At 42.9% G+C, this 24395-nt stretch overlaps 1 protein-coding gene across 6 annotated transcripts in view; it reads right to left on the bottom strand.

The window, feature by feature from the left end:
• EPS8L3 (EPS8 signaling adaptor L3) overlaps window positions 1–24395 on the bottom strand; it is a 220354-nt gene that overhangs the window by 20088 nt on the left and 175871 nt on the right. For 5 of the 6 annotated variants that reach the window (XM_077295225.1, XM_077295229.1, XM_077295226.1 and 2 more), the window contains 5 exons: window positions 14975–15049; window positions 14753–14901; window positions 11782–11887; window positions 8259–8293; window positions 6905–6995 (listed from right to left, as the gene is read on the bottom strand). In XM_077295225.1, the coding sequence (XP_077151340.1) occupies window positions 6905–6995; window positions 8259–8293; window positions 11782–11887; window positions 14753–14901; window positions 14975–15049 (456 nt within the window). Of the gene's footprint in view, window positions 1–6904; window positions 6996–8258; window positions 8294–11781; window positions 11888–14752; window positions 14902–14974; window positions 15052–24395 lie in introns of all 6 variants that reach the window. The other variant, XM_077295228.1, reaches the window with a different exon arrangement.

Raw genomic sequence — 24395 nt, 5'->3', positions numbered from 1 at the left:
AATTAAAATCCCTAGTGTCTGTATGCATATGAGTCCAGTGGGTTTTGCTAGTCAGTGAAAGTCTTCCCTGCATGACTGTATGCAAAGTTACCTGTCAGTCTCTGAGTAGGGCAGTCCACTGGAATCATATGAATACAGACATTAGGGATTTGAATGAAAAAAAAAAACAAGTTATACTTGAGCAGGAATGATACTTGATTTGAAGCTCAATTAGCATCAACCTATTTTCTTCAAATATTGGTGTCCATCACACTAACGTGCCTTGACCTTTATTTTACTCAACATATATACAGTATATATATATCAGTTTATAGATTTTTAGCGATTGATTTACCTAAGTTAGCATTTTTAAAATAAATTATCCATATTCAAATATAAAGATATACAACACTGAGTAAAATGTAAAATCTTGTATATATCTATTTGGCTAAATGGAATCCAACATCAGGAAAATGGCCTATTAGGATTTGTGTGTTACATATTTTTAGAAAAGATGTTGTCGCTGTGCTCTGCTTTCACTTTACGGCCGGGAGTCAGTCAGTGCGGGAAGCAGACGGCAAGGGACCTGACGGACACCGGAATGTGAGCATGTACTGTTTGGTTTTTTTTACATTTACGACGGTAACCAGGGTAAACATCGGGTTACTAAGCGCGGCCCTGCGCTTAGTAACCCGATGTTTACCCTGGTTACCCGGGGACCTCGGCATCGTTGGTCGCTGGAGAGCTGTCTGTGTGACAGCTCCCCAGCAATCACACAGCGACTTACCAACGATCACGGCCAGGTCGTATCGCTGGTCGTGATCGTTGGTAAATCGTTTTGTGAGACGGTACCCTTATTCGTTCTTCACACAACCGCCTGCAAGATTTCTCCCAAATATCCCCCATCCTCTGGAATTCCACGCCTCAACACGTCTGATTATCCACCACCCTCAGATCCTTCAGATGGAACCTGAAAACCCGTCTCTTCAGGAAAGCATACAGCCTGCAATAACTATTCTGCTGCCTCACCACCACCGGAGCTGCCGCCTCACCACCACCAGAGCTGCTGCACCCCCGACCGCCTGTCTCTTCCCCATTATCCCGTTGAATGTAAGTCCACAAGGACAGGGTCCTCCCCCCCTCTGTCTCAATATCAATATTTTGTGGAATAACCATCATTTTCAATCACAACTTTCATGCGTCTTGGCATGCTTTCCACCAGTCTTTCAAACTGCTTTTGGGTGACCTTATGCCACTCTTCGTACAAAAATTTAAGCAGTTCTTTTTTGTTTGATGACTTGTGACTATCCATCTTCCTCTTGATTACATTCCAGAGGTTTTCAATGGGGTTCAGGTCTGGAGATTGGGCTGGCAATGACAGAAATTTGATGTAGTGGTCCTTCATCCACACTTTGATTGATCTAGCTGTGTGGCATGGCACATTGTCCTACTGGAAAAACCAGTCCTCAGAGTTGGAGAACATTGCCTGAGCAGAAGGAATCAACTGTTTTTCCAAGATATCCTTGTATGCGGCTTGATTCATACATCCTTCCAAAGAACAACCTGCCCAATTCCAGCCTTGCTGAAGCATCCCCAGATCAACACCTGGTCGTGTAATGGCTAGATGGAGATTTGGAGAGGCGTACAAGCCACAGTGTCTTGCACCGACTGAGAAATTTGGTGGAGGATCAGTGATGATCTGGGGAAGCTTCAGCAAGTCTGGAATTGGGCAGGTTGTTCTTTGCGAAGGACGTATGAATCAAGCTGCATACAAGGTTATCCTGGAAAAACAGTTGATTCCTTCTGCTCAGGCAATGTTCTCATTTTCAGAAAATAAATACAAAATGTATTGTTTGGAACTTCAAAGACATGTTGTCAGTAGTTTATAGAATAAAAGAACAATTTACATTTTACTCAAAAATATACCTATAAAGAGAAGAATCAGACAAACTGAAAATTTTGCAGCGGTCTTGTATTTTTTGCCAGAGCTGTATATATATATATATATATATATATATATATATATATATATATATATATATATATATATATATATATATATATATTGTGTTATTTCAGCTCACTCAGTGGTACATGGAGGTAGAAAACAGGAACACTGTCTTTTTAAATCCCCTGTTGGATTATTAGTCAGATGATATAAGCCAACATGAAGGGAAAAATAAATACAGCGCTTTGGGGGAAGACATGAAAAAATATATAACAAAATGCTGCAACACAGTCCATACAATTGTGGTGAGCTGCCCGCTCTGGAGCAACACAGATTTAAGGTACCGTCACACTGAGCAACTTTCCAACGAGAACGACAGCGATCCGTGACGTTGCAGTGTCCTGGATAGCGATCTCGTTGTGTTTGACATGCAGCAGCGATCTGGATCCTGCTGTGACATCGCTGGTCGGAGCTAGAAGTCCAGAACTTTATTTCGTCGCTGGATATCCCGCTGTCATCACTGGATCGGTGTGTGTGACACCGATCCAGCGATGTGTTCGCTTGTAACCAGGGTATACATCGGGTTACTAAGTGCAGGGCCGCGCTTAGTAACCCGATGTTTACCCTGGTTACCATTGTAAATGTAAAAAAACCCAAAAACCACTACATACTTACATTCCGATGTCTGTCACGTCCCCCGCCAGCGGCTTCCCGCTCTGACTGTGAGCGCCGGCCGTAAAGTAAAAGCAGAGCACAGCGGTGACGTCACCGCTGTGCTGTGCTTTACGGCCGGCACTGACACATTCAGTGCGGGAAGCTGACGGCGAGGGACGTGACAGACATCGGAATGTAAGTATGTACTGTTTTGTTTTTTTTTACATTTACAATGGTAACCAGGGTAAACATCGGGTTACTAAGCGCGGCCCTGCGCTTAGTAACCCGATGTTTACCCTGGTTACCCGGGGACTTCGGCATCGTTGGTCGCTGGAGAGCTGTCTGTATGACAGCTCTCCAGCGACCACACAATGACTTACCAACGATCACGGCCAGGTCGTATCGCTGGTTGTGATCGTTGGTAAATCGTTTAGTGTAACGGTACCTTTAGTCTTTCCTCTTCAGAACACAAACCACTGGAGAATCCTCTCTCCACCCTTGCTGAACAAAGACTGCCTCTGGAGTCCAGCCATTTAGCCCTAGACCATGTAACTCCTCTCCCATGTCACTGAACACATGAGTGTGCCATCACACAGGTCCTGTCAGTACGGCTCTGCAGGTGGAGATAAGGTGGACAACCTCCCACCCTCTTTATGGATGTACACATAAAACCAGCCCATTATGCAACTTAGCTTAATCCTCACAGCACGTAGGAGGAAAATACTCTGGTTTCACATCACTGACGCCATTAAGTACAGTGACACGTATCTCCCCTCCAGTACTTTACCCGCGACTTTGTCACATATTCCCCCCCTCTGCACAAAGCCAGGGATTTTGGTACCTTCATTTGCTAAGCAGGGAAGTCCAGACAGGGCATCTGCATTCACATGTAACTTCCCGGGCCCTGTGCTCCACATGAAAACTAAAGTCATGGAGCACTAGAAACCACCTAGTCACCCTGGCATTCTCTCCCTTATTTTTCTTCATCCGTCTCAGGGGCGCGTGATCTGATACTAGCCTGAACTTTCTGCTTAACAGGCAAAAAAAGGCGTCAGTTATAAATATCATATAAACATCTATGGCGACTCTTACTACAGATAATAATATAAGAGGAGAACCAAGAGTCAAAACTGGCCAATAAGGGTTCACAAAAAGTTATATTTATTGAAAAAGATCGGTCACATTAACATCAGTGTACCATACAGTAATAAATAGTTAATAAAAAACATATAGCAACTGCATCCATGAATACATCAAATGATCCAAGTACACAAGACAGGACAAAAGTAAGTATAATGAACACTGTTTTAGATCATACGTGCAAAAGTAAAAATGCTACCCACACATGAGGTCTGCTAATTGAGGTATGTGGTGATTAAACCAAATGGTATGCTCACATTAGAGGTATTCTAAGATTCACCACATGCCATAAATATACCAATAGTAGCATATAAATTAAGACAAACAAGTGAGTTACCCATGTGTGTAAAGAAGTGCTGTCTGAGTCCTGGGTCACGTACCCCAACGCGTGTTTCGCGTTCAATTGTTATCGCTTCCTCAGGGGACGCTACGACGCTGGAGCGATAATGGAGCGACGCTGGAGCGTCACGGATCATGCCGTCGTAGCGACCAAAGTGCAACTGTGAGACGGTACCTTTATACAGACAGGTGTGTGCCTTTCCAAATCAAGTCCTATCAGTTTAATTAAACACAGCTGGACTCTTACTCTAGTAGAACCATCTCAAGGAGGATCACAAGGAAATGGACAGCATGTGACTTAAATATGAGTGTCTGAGCAAAGGGTCTGAATACTTATGACCATGTGATATTTCAGTTTTTCTTTTTTAATAAATTTGCAAAAATTTCTACATGTCTGTTTTCTTTTCCAGTCAAGATGGGGTGCAGAGTGTACATTAATGAGAAAGAAACTTTTCTGAATTTACCAAATGGCTGCAATGAAACAAAGAGTGAAAAATGTAAAGGGGTCTGAATACTTTCCATATCCACTGTATGTATATATATATATGTATATATATATATATACACACATATATATATATATATATATAAACAAAAACCTCAATAACATATTGTAATCATTACAATAGGGCCTAAAAATAGCCCATTCCAAAACAAAAGAAACAGCAAAGCAAACCAACTCCAAAATATATATATATCACACGGAGAAAATAGGAGTCATTAGGTATAAAAATAGTAAATTTATTTGTACTTCAAAAAAATCAACATACTAAATCCATTACATCAAAAAACAAGTATCTGCAGGAAATTGAAACAGAAAAGAAGGAACCCTGCTGATTACCCCTGCCCACTCTGTGCAAAAATCGCATTAGATAAGGTGCAAGTGCAGTAATATATTGCACATAGAAGGTAAGCACAAAAAAAAAAAAAGCCAGCCAGGATTCTAAGATCACTTTATCAGTGTATCGGCCAGAGAGTAACAAAATGCTTACCAAAGGCAGGGGGAGAAAGCGGTGTTATAGACACGCGAAACGTGCATCGGGGTTTTTTGGGGCATCCATGCCCGGGTTTGGAAGCTGTATATATATACAGCTCTGGCAAAAATCAAGAGACCATTGGAATATTTTCAGTTTCTCTGATTTTTCTCGTTATAGGTATATTTTTGAGTAAAATGTAAATTGCTCTTTTAGGGTATGTGCACACGTCAGGATTTCTTGCAGAAATTTCCTGGAGAAAACCGGAAATTTTCTGCAAGAAATCCGCATTTTTTTTGCGTTTTTTCCCATTTTTTTCGCGTTTTTTTTAGCATTTTGCAAGCGAAATTAGCTTGCAGAATGCTAAAGTTTACCAAGCGATCTGTAGCATCGCTTGGAAAACTGACTGACAGGTTGGTCACACTTGTCAAACATAGTGTTTGACAAGTGTGACCAACTTTTTACTATAGATGCTGCCTATGCAGCATCAATAGTAAAAGATAGAATGTTTAAAAATAATGAAAAAAAATAAAAAAAATGGTTATACTCACCTGCAGACAGCCGATCTCCTCAGCGCCGTCCGTTCCTATAGATGGTGTGTGTGTGCAGGACCTTCGATGACGTCGCGGTCACGTGAGCGGTCACGTGAGTGGTCACATGAGCGGTCACGAGACCAATCACAAGACCGCGACGTCATCGCAGGTCCTTCACACACACCATCTATAGGAACGGAAGCGGCAGCATGCATCGGAGAGGCGGGAAGACTCCGGGGCCATCAGAGGGTGAGTATATGACTATTTTTTATTTTAATTCTTTTTTTTACCAATTATATGGTGCCCAGTCCGTGGAGGAGAGTCTCCTCTCCTCCACCCTGGGTACCAACCGCACATGATCTGCTTAATTCCCGCATGGTGGGCACAGCCACATGCGGAAAGTAAGCAAATCAATGCATTCCTGGTTGTGCGGAATCCCCGCAATTCCGCAAATTTAATGAACATGTTGCTTTTTTTTCCGCGATGCGATTTTTTCATGGAAAAAAATGCAATATTTGCACAAGAAATGCGGAATACACTGTAAATACTAGGAGGCATACGTAAGCGTTTTTTTCGCATTTTTATCACGTTTTTATAGCGAAAAAATGCAAAAAATACTGAACGTGTGCACATGGCCTTAGTCTGTAAACTTCTTACAACATGTCTCCGAATTTCCAAGCAATACATTTTGTATTTTATTTCTGAAAAGGAGAAATGGTCAAAATAATAAAAAAACAGGCTTTCAGACCTCAAATAATGCAAAGAATAGTTCACAATCATTTAGTAACAACAATACTAATGTTTTACCTCAGGAAAAGTTCAAAAATCAATATTTTGTGGAATAACCATAATTTTTAATCACAGCTTTCATGCGTCTTGGCATGCTTTCCACCAGCTTTTCACACTGCTTCTGGCGCAAAAATGTAAGCAGTTCTTCTTTGTTTGATGGCTTGTGACTATCCATCATCCTCTTGATTACATTCCAGAGGTTTTTAATGGGGTTCAGGCCTGGAGATTGGGCTGTCCAAGACAGTGTTTTGATGTGGTGGTCTCTTAATTTTTGCCAGAGCTGAATATATATATATATATATATATATATATATATATATATATATATATATATACTGTATATATATATATATATATATATATATATATATATATATATATATATATACACACATAAAATGTTTATTGTTAATAGTAAATACTTGTCATCTCTACTGTACATAATTGTCATTGCCTCTAATCATCATTGGTGAAAGAGGTGAAGTTCTGAAGTTCCAAAACATTAACCTTTCTGACCTGTAATAAATATCTTGTGGAGCTTTCCTTACCTTTAGACTTTCTCCTTTCATCACTGAAAGTTCACGTTCATTTCTGGCTTCAAAGTCATAAGCGGCTTTCATTTGAATTGGCTGGAAGTGTCTGTAAAAGATAATTATGTCTCTTGTCACATGCCATGGTCATTAAAGGGCACCTGTCACCCCGTTTTTTTGAAGATGAGCTAAAAATACCGTTAAATAGGGGCAGAGCTGGGCGTTACATTAGTGTCTTTGTGTGCCTTTATAACCTACCTAAGCTGCCGAAATACCTTTGTAAAGTCGCCGTTTTCTGCTGTCACTCACGCTGGTCTGGTCCTATGGGTGTGGTGACAGCGCTGTTTCTCCCCCAGAAACCTGCTCATCATTACGTTGGTGGCGTAGTGGTGTGCGCATGTCCAAAGCGAAGATCCACTGCCCAGGAGATTCAAAACAGCGCGGTCTTCGCTATTCGCAGTTTACCGGTGGGCGCGGCCATCTTTCCTGTGGCCGCGCGTGCGCAGATGGAGCGCTCTGCTGCCCGGGGCTTCAGGAAAATGGCCGCCGCGATCTCCATCTGCGCACGCGTGGAATCCCGCGGCCATTTTCCTGAAGCCCCGGGCAGCAGAGCGCTCCATCTGCGCACGCGCGGCCACAGGAAAGATGGCCGCGCCCACCGGTAAACGGCGAATAGCGAAGACCGCGCTGTTTTGAATCTCCTGGGCAGTGGATCTTCGCTTTGGACATGCGCACACCACTATGCCACCAACGTAATGATGAGCAGGATTCTGGGGGAGAAACAGCGCTGTCACCACACCCATAGGACCAGACCAGCGTGAGTGACAGCAGAAAACGGCGACTTTACAAAGGTATTTCAGCAGCTTAGGTAGGTTATAAAGGCACACAAAAGACACTAATGTAACGCTCAGCTCTGCCCCTATTTAACGGTATTTTTAGCTCATCTTCAAAAAACGAGGTGACAGGTTCCCTTTAATTTTGGCTTAGTAGTTTGTCTAAGTTCAGATTTGTACAATAGATCTGTTAGGCCAGATGGACTCCATTTGTTGGGGTTCTGTTGAGGTTTCCTCCTATTTTGTTGCAAAATTAGTGCTATATGCCAATTCGGCAAGTTTAAATCGTGATCATCACTATTACCTTAGTATTATGGATGGCTGAAATAATTGGGCATGGCACGTAGATGTGATCATAACTTGAACTGTGCAGAAATATCAAATTATTCTCTACGTTGGAAAACAAACCTCACCTGCTGCCATGCCTCAGAAGGGTTTAACGTATTCACTGTTCATAATTTTACCTCTATGTCCATTAAAGAATTTCAGTTACTGTACGATAATATACCAGGATACAAGGAAATGTTGATTTTCCTTACCGGTTGGTTGGTGATGTTCTGTTGCTTTGTTGAATCTGGAGATTAAATAAACATATCTGAATATAAAATGCACAATAGCAAAAACAACTTTTCTAACTCCTTCTTGCTGTAGGGTATAATAGTATGTCCTACGTCAGGTCCTCTTGTATTGAGCGGGCTCAAGAGCTGAGCCTGCACCATCCCTGACAGATGCTGGTTGTATTACACAGCAGGAATTTGGCTGTAAGAGCAGCTAGCTCTGATCGCCACTATTTAAATATTTAAATTGACTCTGTCAGCACAGAATTACTGTTCAAACAAAGTACAGATGCTTGGTGCAACCTTTGCATGGCCAAACAGTTCAGTGCACCCTCCCAATTACTTGGTTTCCATCTACCTCAACCCTTCTCTGGCTCTGTAAAGCCAAAGCTGTAAATCAAAGAAGAGAGAGAGGGAGTAGAGATAGAGAGCAAACAAGTAGTTGGGAAGGTGCACTAAACTGTACTTGGCCATGCCAAGGGTGCAGAGAGCGCTTGCACTTAGCTTAAACAGTCATTTTGTGCTGACATGCTCCCTTTAAATGCCACACTCAATTTCTTACACTAACGTTTAAATGAGAATCTCCCATCATCCCCGCAATTTTACCAGTGGGTTGTTCTGAAAGCAGGATGGCTTGCTGAAGGTGCCAATGGCTGCCAACCTTGTCCACCTGTAAAGCCCAACATGAGCTGTGCTTCATAGGAGAATGAACATCACTTTGATTACAACCGCTGGCAAAAATTATGGAATCACCGCCCTTGGAGGATGTTCATTCAGTTGTTTAATTTTGTAGAAAAAAAGCAGATCACAGACATGGCACAAAACTAAAGTCATTTCAAATGGCAACTTTCTGGCTTTAAGAAACACTAAAAGAAATCAAGAACAAAAAATGTGGTAGTCAGTAATGGTTACTTTTTTTAACCAAGCATAGGGGAAAAATTATGGAATCACTCAATTCTGAGGAAATAATTATGGAATCATGAAAAACAAACAAAAAAACACTCCAAAACATCACTAGTATTTTGTTGCACCACCTCTGGCTTCTACAACAGCTTGCAGTCTCTGAGGCATGGACTTAATGAGTGTCAAACAGTACTCTTCATCAATCTGGCTCCAACTTTCTCTGATTGCTGTTGCCAGATTAGCTTTGCAGGTTGGAGCCTTGTCATGGACCAGTTTCTTCAACTTCCACCAAAGATTTTCAATTGGATTGAGATCCGGACTATTTGCAGGCCATCACATTGACCTTATGTGTCTTTTTTCAAGGAATGTTTTCACAGTTTTTGCTCTACGGCAGGATGCATTATCATCTTGAAAAATTATTTCATCATCCCCAAACATCCTATCAAGTAATGGGATAAGAAGTGTCCAAAATATCAACATAAACTTGTGCATTTATAGAAGATGTAATGACAGCCATCTCCCCAGTGCCTTTACCTAACATGCAGCCCCATATCATGACTGTGGAAATTTGCATGTTCTCTTCAGGCAGTCATCTTTATAAATCTCATTGGAACGGCACCAAACAAAAGTTCCAGTATCATCACCTTGCGCAATGCAGATTCTCGATTCATCAATTAATATGACTTTCATCCAGTCATCCACAGTCCACGATTGCTTTCCTTAGCCCATTGTAACCTTGTTTTTTTCTGTTTAGGTGTTAATGATGGCTTTTGTTTAGCTTTTCTTTATGTAAATCCCATTTGCTTTAGGCGGTTTCTTACAGTTCGGTCACAGACGTTGACTCCAGTTTCCACCCATTCGTTCCTCATTTGTTTTGTTGTGCATTTTCTGTTTTGGAGACATATTGCTTTAAGTTTCCGGTCTTGACCCTTTGATGTCTTCCTTAGTCTACCAGTATTTATGCCTTTAACAACCTTGCCATGTTGTTTGTATTTGGTCCAGATTTTAGACACAGCTGACTGTGAACAACCAACATCTTTTGCAAAATTACGTGATGATTTACCCTCTTTAAAGAGTTTGATAATCCTCTCCTTTGTTTCAATTGACATCTCTCGTGTTGGAGCCATGATGATTCATGTCAGTCCACTTGGTGCAACAGCTCTCCAAGGTGTGATCACTCCTTTTTAAATGCAGACTAACGAGCAGATCTAATTTGATGCAGGTGTTATTTTTGGATATGAACATTTAGAGGGTGATTCCATAATTTTTTCCTCAGAATTGAGTGATTCCATAATTTTTCCCCTATGATTGGTTAAAAAAAGTAACTATTACTGACTGCCACATTTTTTGTTCTTGATTTCTTTTAGTGTGTCTTAAAGCCAGAAAGTTGCCATTTGAAATGCCTTTAGTTTTGTGTCATGTCTGTGATCTGCTTTTTTTCTACAAAATTAAACAACTGAGTGAACGTCCTCCAAGGCCGGTGATTACGTAATGTTTGCCAGGGGTTGTATATGCTGCAATACAGTACTATCAAACAATTGCAAGTTAAAGTCCTATAAGATGACTAAAAAATGAAAGAGAAAAATGAGAAAAGAAAGTTTCCTTATTACATTTTGGCCTTTGTATAGTTGTAACGTACACTTGGCCCTGCATGTAAGAGCTGAATGTTCCTGGCAGAGTAATTAGGTGTTTCTGTGTAAAGAACTCTGCTCACCCCAAAATCAAATTATGGTAAGTTATTTGAAGATTTATATAGGGGACTTGGCCTCTATAAAAATCATGACAGCAGTATATGTTTTAGTCTTTTATTGTCAATCTATTTTTATTTCATTTACAAATGAGGGCACTTCGGTGCTCATTCAAATTGGGGCAGATGTGCGCTAACTGGCCTTGGCCACTATACAGTTAATGGAATTGTGCTGTTCCACTCCACAACTGATCACATCTGGCTGCCTTCAACCATGAGATCAGCTGATCAGCGGGGGTGTTGGGTGTTGCACCTCCACTGATTTTATATTGATGACCTATCCTAAGGGTAGACCATCAATATAAAAGTACTGGACAATGCCTTTACAGGTGTCTTATGATTTCCAGTCATTGTATAATGATAAGCAGTCATCTGTATAATAATTCCTAAGTGTCCACATGTATAATACATGGGATGCATGCAAATCCACTTGCCAATCAACTGCATACTGCATTTAAAGTTCAGGATTTCATGGGTTGACATGACATGAAACTAGAAGTATAAAAATATCCATGTAAATGGAGGCTCATAAATCAGTACATTATAAGGAGAAAACAAAGTCAAAAATATACCAACACATTCTCTGTTTGCTATTTCTTTCAACATATCCTGACCTTTTCTTCTGCTGTTTTTTACACCCATGGATTTAATCATTTATTTACTATGAAGGAACCTATATACCGTAATAATTCTTTGTATTATTTGTACATGATTTTGTTCTTTAATAACATTCTTTGTATTTTTTGGTATATTTTTGACTGTTTTCTCCTTATGTATGAAACTAGAAGTAATAGCTGGCGAATATCTGAAAGTTGCTTTGAGAATGGCACTATTTTAGGAATCTACATACGGTACCTCTAGTTGGTCATTACTGCTGCTGCTGGTTGGTGCTGGAGGGTTCCAGCCATCAGAGAACTTTGGTGTATACGCGGGAACACTTTTTCCATTTGGCCAGTCTTCTCTATAATATATATATAATAGTGATATAAATATAATATTATTATCTTGTCAATATTGTTTGCTTTACTTCTTAGGAATCACTCTAACCTGTTATCTCCAACCTATAAACTACACTGGTGAAATGAAGTAGCTTACTGATTTGTAGTTCTGATGTGGGTCACGTGATTTTGGCTCTAGACCTTTGATTATGTACTGTACGTTGGTTCCTGCTTCTCTTGCTGCAGAATCAGAGTTTGATAGTATAATGGAATGGCTGCTATCTCTGTGAAGCAGAATATGTGTGCCCTGCAATCTCAGAGACTAGTAGAGCTGCATATAAAAAATGAAGCACTTCATCTGCATGTGCACAAAAAAAGATACTTTTAAATCATATATGTCAGGATTTTTAAGCAAATTAATTTTTGGTTTTGCCGATAAACGTTTTTAATGACTACAACTTAGTTGTCATTGTCTAATGGACCGTGTGTGAGAATAGACTCCACGTGACTGCAAATTTGTGAATTCTCACAGCGCGCTCATGCTGTGAGAATTCTCCAGTGCTGGCAGCTGGCGCGTAACTGCAAGTATGTAATTTGCATACATGGTGTCTCGTGCCAACTAGATTGAAGCACCTTTGCACAATACAAGTGTACTGAGAAAGGCTGGATACAGTCTAGTCGGAATGAGGCTGGATACAGTCTAGTCGGAATGTGACTGGATACAGTCTAGTCGGAATGTGGCTGAATACTGTCTAGTCGGAATATGACTGGATACAGTCTAGTCGGAATGTGGCTGGATACAGTCTAGTCGGAATGTGGCTGGATACTGTCTAGTCGGAGTGTGGCTGATACAGTCTAGTCGGAATGTGGCTGGATACAGTCTAGTCGGAATGTGACTGGATACAGTCTAGTAAGAATGTGGCTGGATACAGTCTAGTCGGAATGTAACTGGATATAGTCTAGTCGGAATGTGGCTGATACAGTCTAGTTGGAATGTGGCTGGATAAAGTCTAGTCAGAATGTGGCTGGATACAGTCTAGTCGGAATGTGGTTGGATAAAGTCTAGTCGGAATGTGGCTGGATACAGTCTAGTCGGAATGTGACTGGATACAGTCTAGTCGGAATGTGGCTGATACAGTCTAGTCGGAATGTGGCTGGATACAGTCTAGTTGGAATGTGGCTGGATACAGTCTATTAGGAATGTGGCTGGATACAGTCTAGTCGGAATGTGACTGGATACAGTCTAATCGTGGCACCATAATAACACCTAGGCAGCAGGCACACTGTCTGGGTGTCATGTTTGACTCCGATCTCTCCTTCACCTCCCACATACAATCTCTTGCCCGCTCGTGCCGCTTACACCTAAAGAACATCTCTAGAATCCGCCCTTTTCTCACCATGGAGACAACAAAAACTCTCACTGTCGCCCTAATCCACTCCCGCCTGGACTACTGCAACTCTCTTTTAATTGGCCTCCCCCTCACGCGACTTTCCCCTCTCCAGTCTATCCTTAGTGCAGCAGCCAGGGTCGTCCATCTGGCTAATCGTTACTCGGAAGTGTCCGCTCTTCGCCAGTCATTACACTGGCTGCCCATTCATTACAGGATACAATTCAAAGTACTTGTTCTCACCCACAAAGCTCTCCACAGTGCGGCACCCCCTTACATCTCCTCCCTCATTTCTGTCTATCGGCCTAGCCGACCGCTGCGCTCTGCAAACGACTTTCGACTAACCTCTGCACTAATCCGTACCTCCCACTCCCGACTCCAAGACTTCTCCCGTGCTGCGCCAATCCTCTGGAATGCTCTACCCCAAGATATTAGGACCATCCACAACTTGCATAGCTTTAGGCGCTCACTCAAAACTCATTTGTTCAGAGCGGCCTATCACGTTCCCTAATCAGTCATTTTATGTTTGTGTGTGTGTAGCCCATTCACTATCTCATCTACCCCCCACCCCCTGAAGATGGCTGGACCATCATTGTAAATACACACCTGTACTTTGTATCTCCCCACCTCATTGTAGATTGTAAGCTCTCACGAGCAGGGTCGTCTTATTTTGCTTTATTGCTGTATTGTTAACATTGTTACCTATGACTGTTGTGTTTGAAACTGTTAAACTGTAAATCGCTGCGGAATATGTTGGCGCTATATAAATAAAGATTATTATTATTATTATTATTATTAATCGGAATGTGGCTGGATACAGTATAGTCAGAATGTGGCTGGATACAGTCTAGTTGGAATGTGGCTGGATAAAGTCTAGTTGGAATGTGGCTGGATACAGTCTAGTCGGAATGTGGCTGGATACAGTCTAGTCGGAATGTGGCTGGAAGTATGAAAATCTCATTTTTGCGGTCACATGAGAGAATGCTCGTGATTTGAGAATTCACAAGTCTCCAGTCACATATAGAGTGACTGCAGACTTGTAGCTTGAGACCCGACAACCCATTTAATGCTTGCACAGACTGGGTCCACCTATTCAGAAAGGAGATTCAGTGAGAGAAATACTCCTTAAAAAATAAATACACTTTCTTCATGAGACAGAAGATAATGTCCCACCTGCTTTGTAATTAGAATATGTCTGACATTGTTTTCAGTCCCAAAAAGTCAAATATTTCACTATTGTTGCTTATAAATTGCTCTTTATAAAAACCTTACATTATCTATTAGAAATGTTCACAAAACTATAAGTTTGGTATTCCCATCTAATTCTCAAGCTTTTGGAACTCCTATAGAAGAGAATAGAGAAACCCGTACAAGTGCAAAGTGAATAGGGAAAAACAGAGCATTAAGGAAACACATATATCAGACATATATCAGACATTTACTGAATGCCCACAGACTGCAATACCCCTTTAAATGTGTTTGCTACACAAACATTATTACCTTGTACTTTGCCATGCTTCCCCTAAACTCTCCCACAGTTTCCTCTCTTTATCTGTAACACATGAGCTCAAGAGCAATATTGCTTTTTGTGTAAGAAACGGAGACAGCACAGAGCTGACAGTGTTCTTTCCTGGACATTTTGATATGATCTGTAATAGAGCAAGGAGTTTATTGTATGTAACCCTTTGTATAATACTAGAATAATATAAACATCATCTTTACCTTGGGCAGGATGTCCATCAATATGTGGACTAAATCCGGAGCAGTTGGCTGAGACATTTGGTCTCGCACTTTTGCCTGTTGGCATTTAATGGAGAATATAAATTAAACATGAATATAATATGTTATTACAGAGAACTCCACAAACAAAAATGCATGATTATAAGGTTCAGCTATTTCTACGTTGAAATATGCATTGGGCATTGTACGGCAATGCTGGCAGTAACAGATGATAACCTCTGTGTAGTGGGATGTTCTAATCATGTTTTCATTTTTCTGACTCTCCCTCTTTTTACTAACCCACTAAATGTGCTGAATGTGGAGGAACAGACCAAAGGAAACGTATGTGAGGCTCAGTGTTCTGCCCTTCCTAATGAAAGACAGGGGTTCGTTTCAAGCATTAAAGGTTAATTACTATTAGTGTTTGGTTTTTGCTGTGTTATAGCACCACCCAGTGGTGGATAAATTTATAACCTGTGTTTTCCATGTAATAATAGAGTGTTGCATTGTGGGTTTCAGCAAAGCATCATGGGATTGGGGAATTTCCCATTCTTCTCTCTGTGTATTTCCTGTACACTCCTGTTAATCTCTGCTGTTGGAACTACCTCACTTACTTCCCATCCTTGTTAAGTTTATCCGGTAAGATCATTATCTCTGTTCTTGTAATGTAGTGTTGTACAGAGTGTGATTAACTGTATAGCAGCCAGTACACAGGAAATGTGGTTACCAGAAATCTGCTGTATGTAGTTATGTAGAAGTTGCACCATACTGTATGTTTCCCTGTTAGTTGCAGTTGTGTTATTGTTTAGCCCAATACTTATACATATCATTTGTATTCTTCTAGTTTTACTGCGCTCATGTTTACCAATAAACAAGTTAGACTACAGAGAACAGTCCGCTTATTTGGGAGACAGAAGTGGTTTATGCCGTATGTCGGATCACACACCGTATCAACGTGTATGAAGACAGAACAGTAAAACGGAAGCTAGGCGCCGGGATTACAGTAAAGGGAGGCTAGACGCCAGCGATAGCAAATACCACCTACGCAGCCGCTTGTACCACACCGCACTGCCTGCAGATACCACAGCGGCCGCCATACAGTCACAAGTACCGAGAGTGCTGCCCACCAAGCACCACACGTCTCAGTCCACGCTGAAGTCACCCCTACCCGCTCCGAGACGTCCTACAGCCTGCAAACGGACATAAAATGTCTGCAAGTCAAACATCTTCACTCAGGACGAGGTCCCAAACAAGCCGCTCTAGCAAGTCTTCCTCGAAAAGGTCTGCCACCCTCGCTCGAGCAGAAGCTGAGGCGGCGAATGTAAGATCCTCCTTCGCTGCACAAGAGATGCAGTTAAAGTTGAGACAAGTGGAGCAAGAAGCGGAAAGAGCCCGCCTGCAAGCAGAGCAAGAAGCAGAAAGAGCCCGCCTGCAAGCAGATAGAGAAGCAGAAAGAGCCCGCCAAGAAGCAGAAAGAGCCTACCTGCAAGCAGAGCAAGAAGCAGAGAGAGCCCGCCTGCAAGCCGATAGAGACGCAGATACGGCGCGCCTGCGAGCGACCTTAGAAAGGCTTTCCACTGAAAAAGAAGCAGCAGCCGCAATAGCCAAAGCCGAGTTCTTAGAAGCCGTGGAGTTTCCTGAATCTGAGCGTGACAGCGACGTACGTGGACCAGACCTTGATCGTCAGGACCCTGCCCAACGCGTCTCAGAATATGTCCGCCAACATTCCAAAATAGAAGACAACTCTGATCCGTTACACCAACCAGCCTATGCAGATTACCAGAGATCTTCCCTCCAAACACCGTACTGGAAGCAGGAAAGTATACTGCGAAACGACATTGATCACCACTACCGTCTTACGGGACAGAAGGTACGGCCTCCGCCCAGACTGACAGGGACACCCTTTGCCACTGAACGGGTTTATACAGACTTTCCTAAGCCAGAAGCTCCTACCAGGTATGAAGATGCAACACAAACACCGCACGACAACAGCACACCAGCTCACATCGGCACTGACTCAGCCACTATGAACTTTGCAAGGTTCTTTACCCGCCGGGAGCTGGTGACCAAGGGACTTGTAAAGTTCACTGATCGAGCCGAAAGCTACCGAGCATGGCGAGCCTCTTTTCAGAATGCCATCAGAGACTTGCATCTTTCCAGTAGTGAAGAGTTAGATTTACTGGTTAAGTGGCTTGGGAGCGAGTCAGCTGAACATGCCAAAAGAATCAGGAACATTAACATAAAGTACCCACACACAGGACTTCGTATGGTGTGGGAGAGACTTGAAGAATGTTATGGGTCAATAGAAGCTATAGAAAATGCTTTGTATAAAAGAATTGATGATTTCCCCAAGATAGCAAATAAGGGTTATCAAAAGCTCAGGGAACTGAGCGACTTGTTAATGGAGGTACATGCTGCTCAGGCAGAAGGTGATCTACCAGGGTTGGCATTCCTGGACACTGCCAGAGGTGTCAACCCGATTGTCCAAAAGCTCCCTTACAACTTACAAGAAAAGTGGGTCAGTCACGGGTCCCGTTACAAACAGGCTCATAAGGTACCATTTCCTCCCTTTGGGGTGTTTGTAGACTTTGTTGCTCAGCAGGCTAAAGTTAGAAATGACCCTAGTTTCGATTTCACTATGTCATGTACCACTGCCTCTGGTGTAAAACCCAGTAAAACACCAGTGGCAGTCCACAAAACTAATGTTACCTCCACAGGTTTCCCCTACAGGGCAAGTAAGTCTTCTCCAGAAGAGGACAAACCGCAGGATCTCAGCAAATACTGCAAAAATGTAGAGCCTTCAGGGAGAAGTCTCTAGAAGACCGTAAGAGTTTTCTAAAGGAAAACAAGATATGCTTCAGATGCTGCGCGACAACCTCACACTTCGCCAAGAACTGTGAAACCAGTGTGAAATGCACAGAATGTAGTAGTGTGGAGCACAACACGGCCTCACATCCTGGACCACCCTCAGGGGTATCGTCGTGAGTAGAAGAGTCTGCCGAAAAACAGATGGACACTGACATGGACACCCCAGTGGTCACTTCTCGGTGCACAGAGATCTGCAAGGAACTCGTAGCAGGAAGATCCTGCTCAAAGATCTGTCTTGTCAGAGTATTCCCAGCGAGCCAACGGGATAAGGCAATCAAGGTATATGCAATCTTGGATGATCAGAGCAACAGGTCTCTAGCTAAGTCCTTTCTCTTCGACACCTTCAACATTACTGGTCCCGGCTCTCCGTACTCCTTGAAGACATGTGCAGGTACTGTCGAGACGGCGGGGAGGAGAGCAACTGGATTCAAGGTAGAGTCTATAGACGGTCAAACCTGCTTATCCTTGCCATCAATACTGGAGTGCAACCAGATTCCAGACAACAGGTCTGAGATACCTACACCAGAGGTAGCAGCTCATCACACCCACTTGAGATGTATAGCTCACCTGATACCAGAGCTAGACCAAGGAGCTCCTATCGTCTTACTTCTCGGAAGAGACATACTACGGGTCCACAAGGCTAGAGGACAGATCAACGGCCCACAAAACGCCCCGTATGCTCAGAGACTTGACCTAGGATGGGTCATTGTGGGAGATGTCTGTTTGGGTGGAGCACACAGGCCGACATCAGTCAATAGCATACTCACCAATACCCTCGAGAATGGACGCCCATCTCTCTTCCAGCCATGCGAGAACAGTTTCCTGATTAAAGAATTGCCACACCACACCCCTCCACCTTGTCCGTTAGCTGATCCTTCCTGTGAAGACCATGCATGCGACGGTGAGCAAGATCATATAGGGTGCACAGTTTTCCACAGGACAAGAGAAGACAATCAGGTAGCAATGTCCATAGAAGACAGACTGTTCTTGGACATCATGGAGCGAGAGATAGTAAGAGATGAATCAAAGAGTTGGGTCGCACCTTTACCATTCAAACCACAGAGGCAACGTTTACCCAACAACAGAGAACTTGTCTACAGTCGATTTGTCTCCCTTACGCGCAAACTGCAGAAGGCACCAGAAACAAAACAACACTTCTTTACCTTCATGGAGAGAATATTCCAGAGTGGCCACGCGGAAATTGCACCTGTACTTCAAGATTCCGAGGAATGTTGGTACTTACCTATTTTCGGCGTGTATCATCCGAAGAAACCAGGTCAGATAAGAGTGGTATTTGACTCGTGCCAGATACGAAGGGGTTTCTTTAAACGACGTCTTCCTGTCTTGTCCAGACCTGAACAACAGACTTCTGGGAGTACTTCTTTGTTTCCGCAAAGATGCAGTAGCATTTATGGCCGACATACAACAGATGTTTCACTGCTTCCTTGTTAAAGAAGAACACAGAAACTACTTGAGGTTCTTCTGGTACCGCAATAATGACCCCTACAAGGACATCGTGGAATATCGTATGAAGGAACAGCCCTTCCCCTGCTGTCGCTATCTATGGCCTTAGACATTCAGCCAGAGAGGGTGAAGCGAAGTATGGATCGGATGTAAGATCTTTTGTGGAAAAGGATTTCTACGTAGATGACTGCCTGAAATCCACACCCTCAGAGGAGTCGGCAGTCAGTCTCCTGAAAAGGGCACAAGAAATGCTCGCTTCGTCCAATTTGAGGTTACACAAAATTGCTTCCAACAGCCAGAAACTAATGGCAGCCTTTCCCTCTCAAGATTACTCAACCGATTTAAAAGACTTGGATTTAAGCACAGACTCCCTTCCCATGCAGCGGAGCCTGGGTCTACTCTGGGATTTGAAAAAGGATGCATTCACCTTCCAGATCAGCGAAGAAGAGAAACCCTTCACGCGTAGAGGCGTCCTGTCCGTTGTGAACAGCTTGTACGATCCTCTGGGATTTGTAACCCCTGTAACTATCCAAGGTAAAATGATGTTGAGAGACTTCACCCAAGAGACATCCGATTGGGATGATCCGCTTCCCAGCGAGAAAAGAGAATTGTGGGAAAGGTGGAAAAATTCTTTAGAAGCCCTGTCAAGTCTCTACGTGGCACGACCATATGCTTCTGTGCCTTCATCAGAAATCAAGATGCAAAGGCTTTGTATCTTCTGCGATGCTTCAACCAAAGCAATTGCAGCAGTGGCGTATTTGAAAACAACTGACATCAATGAACAATGCCACGTAAGGCTTGTTATGAGCCGGACAAAATTGGCTCCACTCCGTGAACACACAGTACCCAGACTGGAACTCTGTGCAGCTGTGCTAGCAGTAGAGTTAGCTGAGCTTATCTCGACAGAAATGGACCTGGAAATCAAAGAAGTCGAGTTCTACACCGACAGCAAGGTAGTGCTGGGGTACATTTGCAATGAAACTCGTCGCTTCTATGTCTATGTCAGCAATCGGGTGCTAAGGATCAGGAGATCCATCGAACCTAAACAGTTGCACTATGTGTCCACGCACCACAATCCGGCAGACCACGCTACCAGATCCGTTGAAGCGAGACACCTTAAGGACACAACCTGGTTCACCGGCCCTACATTCTTATACTGTTCGACGCCATATGTGGACGAGTCAAACATCTTCGAACTGGTAGATCCAGAGGCAGACGAGGAAATCCGCCCTCAGGTATCCGTTCTACGTACGGTGACTAAAGACAATCACCTCAAATCCCACCGCTTCAACAGGTTCTCAACCTGGGACTCACTTGTTCGTGCCCTCGTTTGTTTAATTCATGTGGCTCGATCCTACAAGTCAACGTCACCCGCCATCCAGAAACCTTGCAAAGGTTGGCACCACTGCAAGCTTGCTTTTACCGTTCCAAGCATGGAAAATGCCAAGAACTTTATAATCCGTACCATACAACGTGAATGCTATGCCAAAGAAATAGATAACCTCGATAAAGGCCAACCTGTTTCTAGAGATAGTGTCTTGAAGAAACTCGATCCAATCATTGACCAGGATGGGCTGTTAAGAATTGGAGGTCGTCTTCAAGAAGCTGAAGTGGAATTTGGGGAGAAACACCCTATAATAATTCGTGGACATCATCATGTCACAACCCTGCTTGTGCAACACCACCACGTCTTGGTGAAACATCAGGGCCGACTGTTCACCGAAGGAAATCTATGAACTGCTGGACTATGGATAGTCGGAGCAAAGCGATGCGTGAGTAAACTCATTTACAATTGCGTGATTTGTCGCAAACTCCGTGGCGGGACTCAAAAGCTGAAGATGGCCAATCTCCCACCAGACAGACTTAGTACAGAACCTCCCTTTACCAACGTCGGACTGGACGTATTCGGGCCATGGTCTGTGGGTGCACGGAACACTAGAAGAGTCCAGGCCAACGCCAAAGCCTGGGCGGTTATGTTCACCTGTATGTCCGTTAGAGCAGTCCACATTGAAGTAATTGAGTCCATGGACACTTCAGGGTTTATAAATGCACTCCGACGTTTCATCGCCATCAGAGGTCCCGTGAAGCACATACGCTCCGATAGAGGTACCAACTTTGTAGGAGCAGTGAAAGAACTTCAAATTCCTTCCAACCTAGACACCACCAGTGTGGAAAGATACCTGAGTGAGCAGGGATGTACCTGGACTTTCAATCTACCACACTCTTCTCACTTGGGAGGTGCTTGGGAGAGGATGATAGGAATAGCACGCAGAATCCTTGACTCCATTTTCTTGCAAGCAGGTAGTGCAAGACTCACACATGAAAGTTTGACCACATTCCTGGCAGAAGTTTCGGCCATCATTAATGCCAGACCATTGACTTCACTTTCTAGTGACTCTGAGGATCCGACCATTCTCACTCCTGCAATGTTACTTACTCAGAAAGCCAGCATTCTCAGCGCTCCACCTGGAGAATTTAGCAACAAGGACCTCTACAGACGACAATGGAGACAAGTCCAAAGTCTCTCCAATACCTTCTGGGACAGATGGAGGAAGCAGTACCTCTCCACCTTACAACCAAGGAAGAAGTGGCAGACCGACAAACCAAACATCAAAACCGGTGATGTCGTTCTCATGAAAGACAGCCAGTCACACCGTAATGAGTGGCCACTAGGCCTCATCACTAAAGTATTCCCAAGCAAAGATGGGAAGATCCGTAAGGTTGAGGTCAAAGTAGGCAAGTCCGGGGAAAGCAAACTATTCCTCAGACCAGTGGCGGAACTTGTCTTACTGTTTTCGCCAAAGGAACCTGTAGGTGGCATCTGTTGATGCCAAGCGGGGAGTGTTCTGCCCTTCCTAATGAAAGACAGGGGTTCGTTTCAAGCATTAAAGGTTAATTACTATTAGTGTTTGGTTTTTGCTGTGTTATAGCACCACCCAGTGGTGGATAAATTTATAACCTGTGTTTTCCATGTAATAATAGAGTGTTGCATTGTGGGTTTCAGCAAAGCATCATGGGATTGGGGAATTTCCCATTCTTCTCTCTGTGTATTTCCTGTACACTCGTGTTAATCTCTGCTGTTGGAACTACCTCACTTACTTCCCATCCTTGTTAAGTTTATCCGGTAAGATCATTATTTCTGTTCTTGTAATGTAGTGTTGTACAGAGTGTGATTAACTGTATAGCAGCCAGTACACAGGAAATGTGGTTACCAGAAATCTGCTGTATGTAGTTATGTAGAAGTTGCACCATACTGTATGTTTCCCTGTTAGTTGCAGTTGTGTTATTGTTTAGCCCAATACTTATACATATCATTTGTATTCTTCTAGTTTTACCGCGCTCATGTTTACCAATAAACAAGTTAGACTACAGAGAACAGTCCGCTTATTTGGGAGACAGAAGTGGTTTATGCCGTATGTCGGATCACACACCGTATCAATGTGTATGAAGACAGAACACTCAGACTACACTGAGTCTGCTGTTATCATGGAGATACGTATGTCTGCATTAGGGCTTGTGCACACAACCGTATTATCGGTCAGAGTACGATCCAACAAAACATCAGATCACACTGTTATTCTATTGCATGTCCGAGTTTGATCTGATATTTGGATCGCACTCAGCCATGCAAGTCAATGAGTGCGTGGAAACCATTAGACTGTACTTGGATGACATCTCAGTGCATTTTGATTTCCACAGACTGACACAATGGAGAAGAAGGAAACATTTTTTTCTCCATCTTCTCCTCATCTGAGAGAATCAGATCACACTTTGATCCACCTCTGATCCAAGTGTGATCAGAGTGTCATTTGCATAATTGACTCAATTCTCTTGGATGAGAGAATACTCTGTTGTTACGCCTAGTCTTAGTGGCTTTAGCCACAACACAAGGCGACTTTAGCCACAACACAGGTCATGCAGCCAAAGATCAATAGATGTCACTACTAAATTGCAGCTCAGTACAAGTGAATGGGGTCACATTGTGAGTCTGAGGGTACTGTGACTGCATCAATCAAGTTGCAAAAAATCCAATCAGATAAAGAATTTTTGACTGTCACTAGAGCTATACCCTCGGTGTTGCAATGAAACCCCATTCTCTTGAACTGCATTGCAATGTAGCAGAAAAACCTATAAGGGTATGTGCACACGCTGCAGATTTTGCTGCGGATCCGCAGCGGTTTTGACGCAGTTTACCTGCGGATTTACAAAAACAGGGGCGGAAAAATCCGCAGAGATCCAACCTACATGTGCACATACCCTGAGTGTTTAACTGTGCGACTTGTCGTAGCTAAAGTTCCTGTGTAGCCCAGGTCTAACAGCAAGTAGAACAAAACAACAAAAACCTTGTCATTTAAAAAAATTATGAAGAGTTAAAAATGAGAAAATTTCAGCACCTGGGATAAAAAGTTAAATTCTTCATTTGGTCATGATTAAAAACTCATATATCCGTGTGCTGTGGTCATAGGCAGAGCCTACGCATTTGGATTGTGTCTATCCTGAGGCCAGTTACATATCTGCTTTCTTTGTTTTATGCAAATTGAAAAACAGACTTTGCCATGTCCTTTCTCCAAAGTTGCCTAATTGTCTGTTTGTTTTATAAATGCTTGCTGTAATGATTGATATGTAGCTATGACACACCCAAAATGCTCTTTTTAATCATGACTGAATAAAAGATCAAACTTTTACCCCTGGTGCTGGCATTTTATCCTTTTTGAATTTGCTACCACTACTCCTTGGTCCAGGAGTTTCAACTGTCAACACACACAATCTGATAGACTTGTGAGCTACTGTAGATCCCCTTTCTTCTTTTTTGTTTATATATTGAAAATTTGCTTCATTTTGGATATACAGTGAGTACGGAAAGTATTCATACCCCTTTAAATTTTTCACAAAGCAGTGGCTTCAGGACAACTCTGTGACCATTCTTGACTGGCCCAGCCAGAACCCTGACCTCAACCCAATTGAGCATCTCTGGAGAGACCTGAAAATGGCTGTCCACCAACGTTCACCATCCAACCTGGAACTGGAGAGGATCTGCAAGGAAGAATGGCAGAGGATCCCCAAATCCAGGTGTGAAAAACTTGTTGCATCA

Source organism: Ranitomeya variabilis, chromosome 3, assembly GCF_051348905.1.
Source record: "Ranitomeya variabilis isolate aRanVar5 chromosome 3, aRanVar5.hap1, whole genome shotgun sequence".
Taxonomy (NCBI): Eukaryota; Metazoa; Chordata; class Amphibia; order Anura; family Dendrobatidae; genus Ranitomeya; species Ranitomeya variabilis.
Note: the sequence above shows the minus strand (reverse complement) of the source record. Positions and strands in the feature narration are given on the sequence as shown.